The following is a 14,087-nucleotide window of genomic DNA, read 5'->3' as shown; positions in this document are numbered from 1 at the left end:
CAGCTTCCTCTTCTCCAGCTTTCTCACAGCAAGCTGACCTCCTTAGGTCAGCTTTCCTCACAGCATGTTCTGGACCCTGAACTAGCTGTTCAGGACCCTTAACCAGCCCTGCTCTCTGTTGTTTTTTTTCTGGCTGGTGCAGCTTTTCCTTGAAGGCACCTTCAGTGTTTTCTGCGGGATGTTCCTGCTGCTGGCTGGGTGGAAGGAAGGCCGTGCACATCTCGCAGTTTATGCTGCTGTTTCCTTATGTTCTTGGACCCACTTTGTGCTGTGGCTAGTAACCAGAGCTGTCTCCTCCGTCTAATTTTTCATCTTAGACTCTGGAATGTCTTAATTTTGGTGTGCTTTCCTTACAGTTCTGGCCACGAACTCTCTGTGCAAACTTATATCAGGGCCAAGTTCTATGAAAGTTAAGGAAGGAAGGACGCAAGGTAGTAAAAAGTTCTGAGAGAGGGACAAAGTCCTGTAAAACTTGGCTGCGGATCTTCATTTTAGGTTAATATCCTACTAATCACTGATTGGGGTTGAGCTGAGGATGAGACAGAGCTCCTTGCTTAGCCTCCCCATCCTTGGAGGATGCATAATTGTGTATCGTATCTCCAAACCAGACAAAGCTTGCTCTCTCTTGCATTTCAGTATGAAAGCCTGAAGCTTTACCTGGCTTTAAAGCTCCCTTGGATGTCTCCAGAAGAGATGTTTACATGCATGGAGCATTGCAGCTCCAGTCTACTGAAGAACACAGCTGTCAGGATTCCTCTCTCCTGCTTCTCATTCAATGGCAAGGTCTTAGACGACTCCTGAGTGCCCAAGTTCTTAATAATTCCCTGTTTTCTTCTCAGAATAAATAGCATCTGGTAGCTAAGTACTTTGCTGCTGCCTTCAGGATTAGAATAACTAAGCACTGTTATCTGTGGCACAAAGCTTTGTTATTTCAGCACACTGTTCTGCTTCTCTTGAAGGAAAATACTTTAACGTGAGGGATTGTGACTTCTTTAATTAGTAAAATTGTAGGCTATTTAGCCAGTCCCAGGTATGAGTCCCAGGATCCTTCATGGATGCGTGTCCTATGGTTGCACGTGTTTGGCTCCCTCAAAGAACAGTTTGCAAAGTGAGAAGCGAGCACTGAGCAGTCAGCTGTGGTGGGTAAGTGGCTTTCGTTGGCGAGGATCAATGCAGTCTTAGGCTCTGTTGTTGGCCTTCTCCAAGGATTAAAAGAAGAGAGTTGGAAGTAGGTGGGAAATACTCTTTGCCTTCAACTCAGATCAGTATGGAGGAAAAACCTGAGGAGACCAGAAGGTTTGAGGCAGGGCAGGTGTTCTTCGTGGAGAGAGGCTAGCAGCTTACCTTGGCACGCAGTGAAGTGAGTCTTTATTGTTTTCCTCTCCCTTTTGCCTAGAAGCTATAAGAGCAGACATACCAGCCTCAGGGAGGGAACAGGGCTGGAAAACCCTTCTTCCCGAAAAGGGACGTGGAGAGTCTTCGCTTGCAGATGGCAGTGCAGCAGGATGTGTTACTGGAGCTGCAGGGCTCTTCCAGCCGTGCTGGCAGCTGCACTGAAAGCCTTGATGGACGTTGCAGGTGATGGAAGCCAAGAACTTAAACAGGGGGTGATTGTGCAGATGTAAAACGCGTAGTTATATGTGCAGAGCAGATCCTTCCGTGGTTAATTCAGCGAGGAGTTTGGAGTCTGGCCTGGAGGTGAGGAATAACATATGGTTTAAAGCCTTGCTTGTGAGGTAGGCTCTGAATTGTGCTTTTATTCTCATCTCTCGTTTTGCTTGTGTGGTGGGAAGGTGTTCCATCTGCAGTTAATTACCTGGATAAACTAAAGGGGGTGAAAAAAGCCAATTGTATTCACAAAGCCTGTGTCTGCGTCACAGTAGCCAACGGGTTTGACAGCGTGATGAATTGAAGGAACGCATAGGCTTTGCTGAAAACGTTTGGTTTTGAAGTTTGATCTTTCCCTTCCCTGGTTTGCTGACTGTCAGTCAAGCACTGCAGGAGCACATTTTCACTGAGACAGCTGTTCTCCGGGATGTTTGATACAGGGCAGCGTGGTAGTGTAGCCAAGCAACCTTTTCTACTGCTTTTCTGTCCCCAGGACCTTTTCCCAAGAGATTCTCATGGGGCTTCTTAGGACTGATGCCTCCCCTACAGAAGGGCTTTCCTTGCAGTGCCGCTGTGTTAGCCTCTGCTGGCCACAGCTTCCTCGAGCAAACTGCAGTCAGCCCAAACCACAGCTCAGCGAGGATGTGCCAGTGCTGATTAAACTTCCAGGGAAGGCTTCAGGAGAAGTGCCAGCATGGACTTCATGCTCCAAGTGACGGATCAGCTGCCTGGCTCTTCTGGGGCGTTCATTTCTTTACTTCAGGGTGCTCACAGAGGGCCCAGGCTTGGATCCTGTCTCTGAAAAAAGGAAGGTGGTTCGGTATGTGAGAGTGTAACTGTGCTCCTGAAGAAGCAGGGCGTGCAGTCACTTAGCTGCTCGCTGCATATCAAGCTGCTGTTCAACTTGAACCGAATTTGGTTCATTGGAAGTCATGAAGGTGGTGTTTTGCTCTAAGTCTTAAGGAGATCTTTTGGCGAAGGAAGACTCGGGAGCTTTTCAGAAAGGAAAGGATGGCACATTCCTAAGTATGCTCTTTGGTAGCTTATTCTAGAAAGCTTTGTTTCCCCTCAGTGCAGGGGAAGGATGAGACTTTTAGCCCTTAGCAGTTAATCCTGTAGTCGTGAACTGGTGGTGAGTTGTCAGGTGTAGGGAAGGAGTGAGTCCTGTTTATCTTGGTCACGTGTAAGTTAATTGAAGGAGCACCAACCCTTGTTTCTTCTTGGAATATGGTGTGCTGAGATTGCTGCCGAGCTGGGTATTGCTGGGGAGAATCACACAGATTTTTCGTTCAGTTTTGCACACCGCATCTGTGCTTTCCAGGCAGCTGGCAGGATGAAACGTGCACATCCCTTTGCAGACTTCAAGAGCTTGTTTAGCTTCTGGCTTTCTCTGAAGGCAGCTTTTCTGAATAAAGTCCCATGTTGACTTTGTGTTGTAAATAACCAAGTTCATAGTTGAGGGAGTACAAAGCATCAGCCCTCTTCTGAAGGCTGCTGAGCAGCGTGAGCCCTGTACGCTGTGTTGAGCCCAAAATAAATCACCAGGAATGCAAAAGTGAAGGCACCTTAGCTGAAGTCAGAGGCAAGCCAGGATGATTGCCTGAGCTGTCAGATTCCTTTAGCAAGCGAAATAATTTGTCAGTTAGCTCTGTGACATGTTAGCATATCCTTGGAGATGATAAATTCTCTGCTGGTGATGTCTGAGCTCTGTCTGCTCATAAACTGCCTTACAATAATACGTAGGAAAGCTGTGGCGTTTTTTGGCTTATGGGTTGATCGTGCTTTTAATTTAACCACCCCCCTGCTAATTGGTTATTCTGTGAGTTGCTCAGACAGAGCAACTTCAAGTTTTGTCTTAGGCTGTGGATGGTTGCTGAAGGTTTTTGTATCTGAACAGCAGCAAGGGGTCCTTTGCTCTGCCTGCTGAGCTACGTTCCCAGTTGGGGGATGAGTGACTTCAGTTTTGTTGTTGCAAATCCTGAAGCATTGGGATTTAGAGAAGTCCCTGACAGAAGAGGGAGATAAGGAAATAAAACAGCCTGCCACCTGTTAGAAATCAAAAAAAAAAATGCTGAAACAAAGAGCCTGTTCTTTTTGAATCCTGCAGTGCTGTGGTGGAACGCTTCTGTCATTTTTATATAGGTCTTTTTTGGGGAAAAGTGGAATTGAAAGCTAGAGGAAGTATTGAATCCCCTTCCCAATCTCAATCTGTGTAGTTTTTGGGAGAGGTTACAGTAGAGCGAATTGCTCAAACTTTCTTGGACAGAGAAAAGTTGCTGTGGTTATTAGGTTGGTTTTCGGTGTGCACGGGGGAAATCTGATCCGAGTGGGGAAATGCACTCAATAATCCAGGGAGATTGCTTTTTTTTTTTTTTTGCTCTGCAGTCATCCACACTGAACTGTAACAGGTTTCATTCAGGGCGAGCCGGGCAGGTTTCTATAGCTTTATCACCCCACTCAGCTTCCTAAACTGGTGTTTTCTCTTTGCTTATCACAGAGCCTATGCAGAAGACTCATCCTCTGTGAAACACGACACAAGGACAGAGCCGAGTGAGAAGGCGAAGCACCCTGAGGAGGAGGAGAGCAGTGGCGATGAGGGTGGAAAGGCCGTCGCCTCGGGCAGCGAGGAGGCTCAGGCAGAGGGGAAGAGGAAGAAACGTTCGGGCTTCAGGGACCGCAAGGTGCGCAACTTGGTGATGCTACACCTGCAGCTGCTGCACTGCAGTGAGCGAAGGGAGAAAACGTGCACAGCATCTTATTCGTGTTTGGTACCGCATGTGTTGAGCCTGGCTTGTGGTCTGTACCTGTCTTTATTTTCTGTGGGACTTTGGTATTTTGGGAACCTGCTTTCTTGGCATGATACCTTGAGCTTCTTTGGGTCAAAGCCTGCCTTTTTGGGAAACACAGCACACACATCCTCTGAGATGGGACCACCTGCAGTTGAAATGCCCACCTCTCTCTCTATGAGTCCGTCCACGTGTAGGTGTTCATAGGCAAACAGGCAGTGTGTGTAGGAAGGAAGTAGAGGATAAGTGTGGAAGGGAGGGTTCTCCAAAATGGATGCTTCAATTTTTCCCTTAATTACTCCACATAAATACAGTTGTTGAAATACATGCCCATTTAACTTTCCTATCAGGCATGTTTTCAAGAGGAGAGAAGCCTGAGTAATGAGTTGTACCATCAATTTGTGACCTGTGTTCACTCTTGGGTGATCCCGAGAGCTTTGGGCTCTTCGGAAGTGCCCAACGACTCGTTTGGTACTATCTGTTATTGCTGTTATTACAAGATGTACGATTTGGCCTGATGGAGAGTCCTGTAACAGAGTTGGCAGGCCACAGTATTTTATTTTTTAAACCTGTCTGGATGTTGGTTTTATTGGGCTGTGCTTGATTTAATATCTCTGCAGTGCCAGAGAGGAGAAGAGGAGTGTGTGCTCTTCCCAGTTCTTTTTCTGTATGGTTTGCTCCTGATGATTATTTTTAAGACCGTATCCTGGAGGCTGCATCTCATTATATGTTAAATTGTGGATTGTTGTAGGGTGGCTTAACGGCTTTGCATAAAAAATAACTGTTTTGTTTGAAGTTGCTGAATCATATCCTGTTCTTAGATCATACAAGTTTCATTGTCTGGGGCTACGAACTTTCCCTGTTGGGACATTCTGGTGGCAACTCAGTGAAGTTATGTTGCAAGTTACTACACTAAGAATTCAGAATTGTCCAGGGAACGTGAGTTCTCAGCTTCTCATAATTTCCTTGGCAAAGGGGTGTCAGGCAGTCTGACAGCTTCAGCAAAACTTTGACTCTTGCCAGAAGTAGACTGTTGTGGTTTTTTTCAGTGTCGACGGATGGAGGCAGGCTGCAAAGAGCAAAGATACGATCTGCCTTCCTGCATGCTTCTATTTTTCAGAAAGAGCACTTGTTAATATAGTGAGCATAATGATTGGTTCGTCTTACGTGGCTGGTTGCTGGGGAAGCCAGGGAACATTTGCTTGCCAGCAAGGACTCTCACTCCAGCCATTAGGAGACGTGCCTACGCTGACCAGCTCTTTCCTTCCCATACTAGGCGGGGAGGAATGTGGCTCTGCTTTCCAAATAAGACACGAGCCAGGCGTGGAGGGTCCCTTCCAGTCCCTACATGACTTGGGAGCAGCAGTTTCCGTGGGAAGAACACAGATTAAAACAAATCTCTCAATCTTTTTCAAATAGAAGCCCGTCTCTCTCCAGCCCTAAGACCAAATGTGCCTTTTCTGAACCAGGTGCTGGTCTTGCTGTTGCTTCATTTAAGGCAGGATGTGAGCGGTGGCCTGCCAGGTGCTGAACTCTGGGTTTGAGTGGATCCGTTGCGGGTGGTGTTTAATCAGCAGCTGCCCTGGTGACTCAGCCCAGGAGGTATGTTTGCTCTCTACTCTGATGCAGAGCGAGGTGTGCCCTGGCTCCTAACTCAAAATCAGGGCTGCTTGCAGGGCGTTCTGCTTCCCCTGCTGTTCATGCATGTCACCTAGGGAATTCCCGACTCTTCTCTGTTACCAAAAAAAGGAAAAAAACACAGCAGAACCCCTTCCAGATCTTCTGTTATTAACTGAAAATAGTGTGGGATTTTCCTTGAGGACAAATACTTTCAATTAAGCTTAATTTTAACTCTTGTTTGTTATCCTAGTGTTGCTTTTAATGCAGTTGATCACCGATGAGGCAATAAATTAGATGTGACGTTGCTATTTTGGGCAGTGATTCAGCGAAGAGGAAGCCGAAATACAAATCACTGGGTGTCCACAGGAGCTGGTGCTGGGCAGTGCATGGGTGAGGCCGGGGCACGTGTTGTGATGCATGCTTGTATAGGTCCTCTCTGCACAGGGCAGGAAAAAAGCGAAGTCCTTTTATAGTTCAGAGGCTAATGAACAGGAATACATGGCGTGAGCAGGCTGATTTATTACTTTGCTAAAAGAATTCGCATCCTTTATCAAGATGCGGTTGAACAGCGACTGCTGGATCCTGCAGGTATGCTGCCTCAGGAGTCTTAATTCTGCTGAGACTTCGTTTTGCTGTGCACGCCAGTAGGCATCCCAACGCAAACGAATCCTAATTAATCAGCCCTCTCAGCATGCCCACGGTGTGCAGTGAAGCCGGACAGCCCGAGATCCCGTTCTCTTGTACGGTCAGGGAGGTGGTGCTCTGGCGGTGAATTCAGATGCTAATTAGAGCTTTATTTTTCATGTCTGCATGGGATTTTTTTCCTTTTAACACAAAGCTTAGCATCAACACAACTGCAGCGGTGCCACACAACAGTGGCATCAGCTTCGTATAGCAGAAGGGATTACTTGCTTATCTTCCTTCCCCAGTACGTGCTCTGTAAGAAATGCCGTAATAATAATAAAATAAATGCGTGCTTGGCCAGAGAAGTGTCTTGGAGCCTCTTGTAGGCAAGAGGGTTGTGGAGGAGGGCTGTCCAGGATGGTTTTATCAAGGTTGTTTAGAATTAGCTTAAAAACCTTCCAAATGGGGGTGTGCTTAGCACTGGGTCTTAAACAGGCGAGCTGTTAATGCTCCGCGAGCCCCAGCCATCCCTTTCACGAGCTGCCCTTGTGTTCAGCCCGGTAGTGGTGTGTTTGCTAATTTTTGCCAGTTAGGAAGATGATGATAGCAAAAATGAGGTAATTGTGAGTTCAGCTGTGGGCAAAAAGAAGATGGATTGCTGTGTTTGCTCATCTCTCTGGGAAGTTTGGGAAAGTGTGATTTCAGTTGTGATGAGAGCAGCCTGCTAGATGCTAAACAGGTGGTTTAGATCTGACTTCTTTTCTCCAGACCGAGTTACTCAAGCTGCTGCTTCATTATTGCTTTTGTGAGCCACCTCATGCTGCTTGTATTCCCTGGGGCTGGGGTGAGAGAATTGGCAGTGACCTTGCTGGCCCGGGAAGGGGGAAATGGTTGGGCTTGGTACCTTTAGTGGGAGAGGGACAAGTGCAGAGCCCATCTTCCAAAACCGAGAGCAGCACCTGACAGGTTGTCAAGTATCATCTCAGCAAGATCTTAAAACAGAGGCAGAGCAGAGATCAGTCGTGGATGCGAAGTCAAGTGGGATAAAATGCAGTGTGCTTTTGTTGCCAGCAATACCAAGGGTAATGTTTCTGGTGCAAGAGCTGAGTTGTTGAGCAAAAGTGGTGCAACCCATGTGCTAAATGAAAGCACTTGGTTGTGCCTTGCAGGAAATTATTCCTCAGGCTTGGAAAATCCGGAGTAATGCAAAGTCTCAGGCAAACAGGAGAGCAGGCTGCATGGAAAGGGCGTCGTGGATGGAGGGAGCTGCCAGCCGTGGTCTGCCATGTCTGCTCCTGGTTCTGCCGTTGGTTTTGGTTGTCCTACTGTGAGGTAGGAGCACTTATCTGCGTTTTGGCTGATCGAGTTGGGTGCGGTTTCACTCCTAACAAGGTCAGGTCATGCTACGGGAAAGTCAGAGGCAGGCCTGTGAGCACAAGTCAAAAGATCACTTTGGCGTACTGAGGTGGCGCCTGTCAGGTGGGGATTTAAGCAAAAAGCTTTTGGAAGGAGCTGGGAAAGTGCGTGTTGTCATTTACTGCGTCTGGCTGATAGGCGCTATCTGGTAACTCAGCGATAAAACAAGTGGTCTTCATTCAGTCCCGTATCTTAGAGGACCTTGTGGACTGAGGCAATAAAAATGGGATTACGTTTGTAGGTGCAAAGGCTGGGAACAGAAGGAACAGGTGACAAAAACGTGTAAAAAAAAAAAAAAGAAGAAAAGAGGAAAGAGGGAGCTGGTGTAGGGGTTGATGCAAGGGTATTTCTGTGGTCCTGGTGGGCTTCATTATGAAAAAAAAGCTATGGTGATGTTAGGAGGCGTGGGGAGGATGCGTGAGATGATGTCAAAGCCGTATCAGTACCTCTGCGGGTGCAGGTGGGACCTTCTGACTCATCCCCCAGCCACAGGCTGCCAGAGAGCGGAGCTGCACTGCGTGTTGAGAGGAAGGCTCTGTGTTCCCTGGAGGGATTAGAAGCCTCATTTCGTCCTAGAAATATGAAAAATTAGAGAGGGTGTTTTCTTCCTGATAAACATCAGGGTGGAGAAGTTGTTCAAGTTAAAGGGCAAGGCTGAAACAGGACCAAAGGAGTAAATTATTTACAGATGCCTTGGCAGCACCCTTGATCTTGCCTGGTTTTTTCCAGCTGATTGTTGTTTTTTGTTGTTTTATTTTATGGCTCTTGGCCAGGAGTACTGAAAGCTTCAAGTACAAGATGGACTGTTAAACAGGGTGTATAATAATGCAGAAACAACAAGCTAAACTAATAAGAGAAGTCTGCTCTAACGCATAATGAAGTGTAGGGCTTTGTGCCTTTTTTCCCCCTAGGTCGTCGTGATTTTGATTACAAAAGCTTTGTTCTCTTTGATTAGTTCTGGTCATATATTTTGGGGAAAATAGTTCTAGGTGCAAAATCACTGCTGGCAGAGGTAGCAACTGGCAAATTAGCGTGGAGAAGACTGGCTAACAAACACTTTTGCAGAGTTTTGCCAAGGTGATAGGAAAGAGGACAGAAGAGGCTTGATGACCAAGCAACCAGCTGTGGCTCCAAGTAATTTTTTCCAAGGCCCAGCTTGAAAGGGAAGTACTTTCCCATCTCTTGATGACTTTTTTTTTCTTTCAATTCATATATTAGTCATGAACCAGACCATTCGACACAGCGAATTTGGTTAGAAGTGCTGAGATGCTTTAGATTAACCAATTTGATGTTAGTGCTTTTTTATGTTATACTTGAAAGTGTCTTCAGGGTTTTTTAATTTGACTCTTCATGATGGCAGAGGAGAAACAAAACTCACCACTAGTGAAGGCTCGTAGTGTAATCCTGTGACACTGGGAGCTGTAATGCCAATTTTCTTGGTACCTCAAAGGCTGAGGATAGGGATTTTTGACCCTTTCAGCATTATTTGTGTTGCTGCTGCCCCCAACCTTGTTGCAAAACCTTCACAGACTGGTGGAGGCTGCTAGTTTAGGTGTATGGGGTGGAACTGTGCACATCTCATGCTGGTTACGTTTAATTCCCAGGTGATGGAGTACGAGAACAGGATCAGAGCCTACTCCACGCCAGACAAAATCTTCAGATACTTTGCCACTCTGAAAGTGATAAATGAGCACGGCGAATCTGAGGTTTTTATGACGCCGCAGGATTTTGTGAGATCGATAACGCCTAATGAAAAACAACCGGAAAGTAAGTGATGTTTGTGTGTGCTGATTGCAGAAACTAACCCAGCAAAGGGGAGTAAACTCTGCAGTCTCTTTTTACCTGATCCTCAAATTTCCCATCAAACAGTTACGTTTTTGAGTATCATCTGTCTCTATGTTGACCCGTACAGCACAGAAATGGGGGCTTGCTCTCCAATTAGTGCCTGGGCTGCTGCCACAATAAAAAAGTGGTGTTCTCAACCCATGCTTTATGCCAATGGGATGAAGTGCAAGAGGACAAGGGAGGTGCAATGAACAGAGGAGGAAGGCAGAAGGCTACTGATGTACGAGGCAAACTCATCTCTCCAGCAGAGCCTGTGATGTGTCCGTGCAAGCTTATAAGTGTTTGTCTTGCAATGCTGCCAAATAATGTTGATAATTCAAGTTTGTAAGTGTTGCTCTGAGTCCTTGGGAGTTTTGCACCCAGGAGTGCTAGGGCTTAGAAAGCACCTCCTGAAGCTAGCATGCATATTTAATAGAGAAAGATTACTTTCAACTGAAACACAGTAAGAACTGTTCCTAAACCTACAAAAGGTGGGTGCTTTGGCAAGGGAAATTGAGGAATAAAGGAGTACAGGTAGCTTCATATGCCCAGCTGAGCTGTGATGCTGCCGGCCAGGGTGGGCCTCATCTCTGCCTGCTTCAAATTCCCTGATGTCTGTGCTGGAGCACATCTGTCCTGGTACCTGGATGGGTCAGGGAGGCAACAGGCTGGAGAGCAGATGCTCCTTTTCTAGTCTGAAAAACTGTCTTCAGCGTTTGAGAGGCTGGGTTTTGCAGGGTGGTGGGAGGGTTTTGCATATCTTCTGTTTTGGAGGAGACTTGTATTGTGGGTGAGGTGTAGGGAATTGGATTTATTAGTCTCCCACAAAATATCTCAAAGAACGAAGCACGTTTTGTCAAATTAAAACTCCTCTTCTCTCTGCAGGCATTAATGAGGAACCCCAACCCCCAAATGTCCACTTTCTGAGAGTGGGGTTTATATACAAACTAGGAAACTGTTTGATGTCTTGTGACAGCTGCTGAATAAATACTGCATCCACTTGTGCTTAGAAAACAACCATGTGAAGCGTGCGTACGGGAGGGAAGGAAGAATAATCTCATCATTACCTTAGTGTTAAAACATGCTGGTGAATTGATATTAATGTCTTCAAGTCCTGAAAATGGGAGTAGTTCTTCATATTAAGTACTTGGTTTCACCTTCAGCGATGGAGTGGCTTGAGCAATGAACAGAAGATAATGTTCAGAGATGCTGAAAATGCATTACTCAAAGAGCTTCAGATGTGTAAAATACATCTGAAGCTCTTTGAGTTAGTACTTGCAGTAGCACCTGGCTGAGTGTGAGGCTTCCAATGTAAGTTATTTTTTGTCAGCCTGCTTAAAAATAGAAACCATCCCGTGCTTAATTTTAAGCCATTTGATTCTTCTCTTCTTCTACCGTGTAATACGTGCGGTTGTTGCTTTTCAAAGTGTGCACAGAGAATGTGGAAGAGTGCCCAGCAACGTCTACTTTGGTGACAAGCAAAGGTGAATAATTTCAGTCCTACAAGCAGCTAACTTTCCACCATAACTATTATTCAGGCTAGGTGAGCTGCTTAAATGGCCCTGTGAAGCCCATCATGGCCTTTAAGTGCCTGCAAGAGCTACCAGTCAGTGCCACAAAGCAGCCTATAAGGGAAATTATCTTTGTGATTGATGGAATCACTCTTGGAAAGTGGAGTGAGATGGAAGGTAGTGGGCCTTGGCTGGGTGTAGGCAGCATTACAGCTTGTTGGCTTGAAAATCCGACCACTGTTACTGTTGTGGATTTGCTTGCAGACAAAACTCGCTTGTGTGTTCCTTATAAGCACTATAGATCATGCCAATCATGGTAAGTGATTTTTAAACATGTAATGAACTCAAGAAGAATAAAATGTTTAGTGCTACAGTAAAGTCAAACTAGCCATAACCTTGTTCCCAAATGTTTTAAAAACTGGTAGTAAAAGAAGATAGGTCTAGCTTTAAAACTAGAAATTACATTAAGACAAAGACTGCTACCTGCTGGCTGATTTATTTTTGTACTTAACATCCGTTCTGTACTTTTGACTCATAGGAAAATCTGGATCATAGGTTATTGAGGAAGTGCTGGGGCTGCTTTCTCCCTTAGTCATGACTCAGGTGTGCCCTCCACTGGGGCTGGAGCATCCTGCCTTCATCCCAGGGCACTCCTTGGAAATCTCCGTCGGGTGGTGGCATGGCCTGCTGTAATCACAGGTTAATGCTGGAACTGAAATACTGACTCCTCTGCAGCCCTACTGACCCCAAGGTTTTCTGTGAGAGGTATTATGTAGTGTTTTTCTACAGTAGGCCTTGAACATGAATTCCTCTGTTCCTAATCCGTTCAGTTTTAAAGGACTCACAACGCACAAGCTGCCAGTTGCCAGCGAGTGCCTTCTCACTGATGTCTATGCTATTTTATGGAGGGCGAATACCGTGGAATAAAAGCCACGTGGAAGAACACGGTGCATCTGAGTGCCTGCTGCACTTAGTTTTAAACTGCTGATCTACAGAGAGGTCTTACACCTGACAAATTTCTACAGATTATGTATGAGAAAGTTTGATTTATTGTCAATTAAGTGTCAATTTAATTTTAAATTCTCTTGTTTGTTTGGGGAAAATGAATGCTAACTCATTAGCTCGCATAGATTGCTTCCTCTTAATAGTTCAGTAAAACTTTCTGCCCTGGCTTTGGCTTCCCGTTTGCTCACAAGCAAGCAGAGAAGCCGTGCTTGACACGCTCCTGCCCAACTGGGAAGTGTCTGCCAGAACAAGCCAAAGAAGAATGGCATCCGACTGGGAAGCTGCTTGAAGAAAAGTTGTTGTTGTGCTGTCTGTAAAGTCCAAGCGCCACCAGAAGCGTGGGCAGTGATAGCTGCTCCCTGCAGTCCTGTCTTTTTCCTCCCACCTTCTCTTCTACCTGGGAGGTGGCTTGGCTCCCAGGCTCTGTGAGCATCCTGCCTGGTGCTTGTTCCAGCCAGTACCAGGAGTTTTTGGTCTTTGTGAGAAGGATTAAAAGAAAAAAAAGGCTTTGTGTCTTACAGCAGCACACTGTAACAAAGAGATGCTACTCCCAAACTGGTTTTGTTCATCCATCCTTGTTAACGTTCTGAGTTAACCCAAACTCCTGCTGCATGAAAGATGTCTTTCAGGATCCACCCTGCTCTGGAGTGGCTCAAAAATGTGAAGTCTTGGAAATGCAGAACCTGGCAGGTTTCTCTCTTTTTGCCTGCAAGGAACCAGGAACACGCTGTCAAAGCTGTGCCAAAAGCAGCAGCTGTGCCCTGCAACCTCTGCATGCAGTGCCATGCTGGAGGAGAGGAGCTGTGAGGAACAGAGCTGATGTCTTCTGGCTTGATCTCTTCAAAGTAGTTGATTGAAGAAGCCACGTTGTTCAGGAGCAGGATTGTGGCCCTGGTCTACATTTCTGTAGAGTGCAATCTGTGAAAAATATGTAGGTTTATGTAACAAAGTATGTAAAAAAAATAATAATAGTTCGATTTCAGCTTCATGCAACAGGTATAGTACCACTGGAGTACGTAGAATCACCTTATGAAATGCTTGGTGCTGGACTTAAAAAAAAAAAAAAAAAAAAAAAAAAAAAAAAAACTTCTAATTTTGTTTGGCACCTAGCAAAAATCCCATGCTTCAGTGTGGATGCATAGGGGAGGGTAGAGCTCTACTGGCTGAACTGGAAGAAATCCTTTGAAATTCCGCACAGAGCAAGGGGAAAGGTGTTATTTGGACTGTGAAGCCTAATTCCAGGTTTCTAAGTGGTTTGTTTTTCCTACCTGGACTTAAAGAACAGCTGAACACAAGGTGGCTTCTGAATTGCCACAAAGCTGAGTGGTTTATTTGTTATTTTGAGTTAGATTTCTAACGTACAGACCCGATGTTATGTGGAACGAGCAGTTGTGAGCTGTGGTGAGTGCTCACCCCCTCTTGTGGTGAGGGGAAGGGCTCCTTGGGCTGGTACAAAGCCCTAAATGTATGCAACTAGGATCTCTAAGGCTCAAAAGGAAACTAGGGGTGCCAAATTTGCCTTATGGCTTGTTGCTGGAGACTTAGGTCTGTGTTTTCCCCTGGTACTGGAGAGGTCTGCAGGGAAAGGATGTGAGCGCGAAGAGGTGACTCGGTGGCTGCCTCCACGGAGCAGGAGGGTGAACAGGTGAGTCCAGGGGCTGCCAGTGACAGAAGCAGTACCAGTGGGTGGAGG

The 14,087-nt window shown here is 46.0% G+C and overlaps 1 protein-coding gene across 10 annotated transcripts in view; it reads left to right on the top strand.

The window, feature by feature from the left end:
• The window catches only part of MICU1 (mitochondrial calcium uptake 1), a 97,540-nt gene that overhangs the window by 24,045 nt on the left and 59,408 nt on the right, over window positions 1-14,087 (top strand). For 6 of the 10 annotated variants that reach the window (XM_040564622.1, XM_040564619.1, XM_040564621.1 and 3 more), the window contains exons 5-6: window positions 4,106-4,289; window positions 9,659-9,821. In XM_040564622.1, the coding sequence (XP_040420556.1) occupies window positions 4,106-4,289; window positions 9,659-9,821 (347 nt within the window). Of the gene's footprint in view, window positions 1-3,832; window positions 3,837-4,105; window positions 4,290-5,859; window positions 5,997-6,554; window positions 6,603-9,658; window positions 9,822-14,087 lie in introns of those variants that run through there. The other 4 variants (XM_040564626.1, XM_040564627.1, XM_040564625.1 and 1 more) reach the window with 4 other exon arrangements.

Source organism: Cygnus olor, chromosome 7 (assembly GCF_009769625.2).
Source record: "Cygnus olor isolate bCygOlo1 chromosome 7, bCygOlo1.pri.v2, whole genome shotgun sequence".
Classification (NCBI taxonomy): domain Eukaryota; kingdom Metazoa; phylum Chordata; class Aves; order Anseriformes; family Anatidae; genus Cygnus; species Cygnus olor.
The sequence above is the reverse complement of the archived record's forward strand: the minus strand, read 5'-3'. Positions and strand labels throughout refer to the sequence as shown.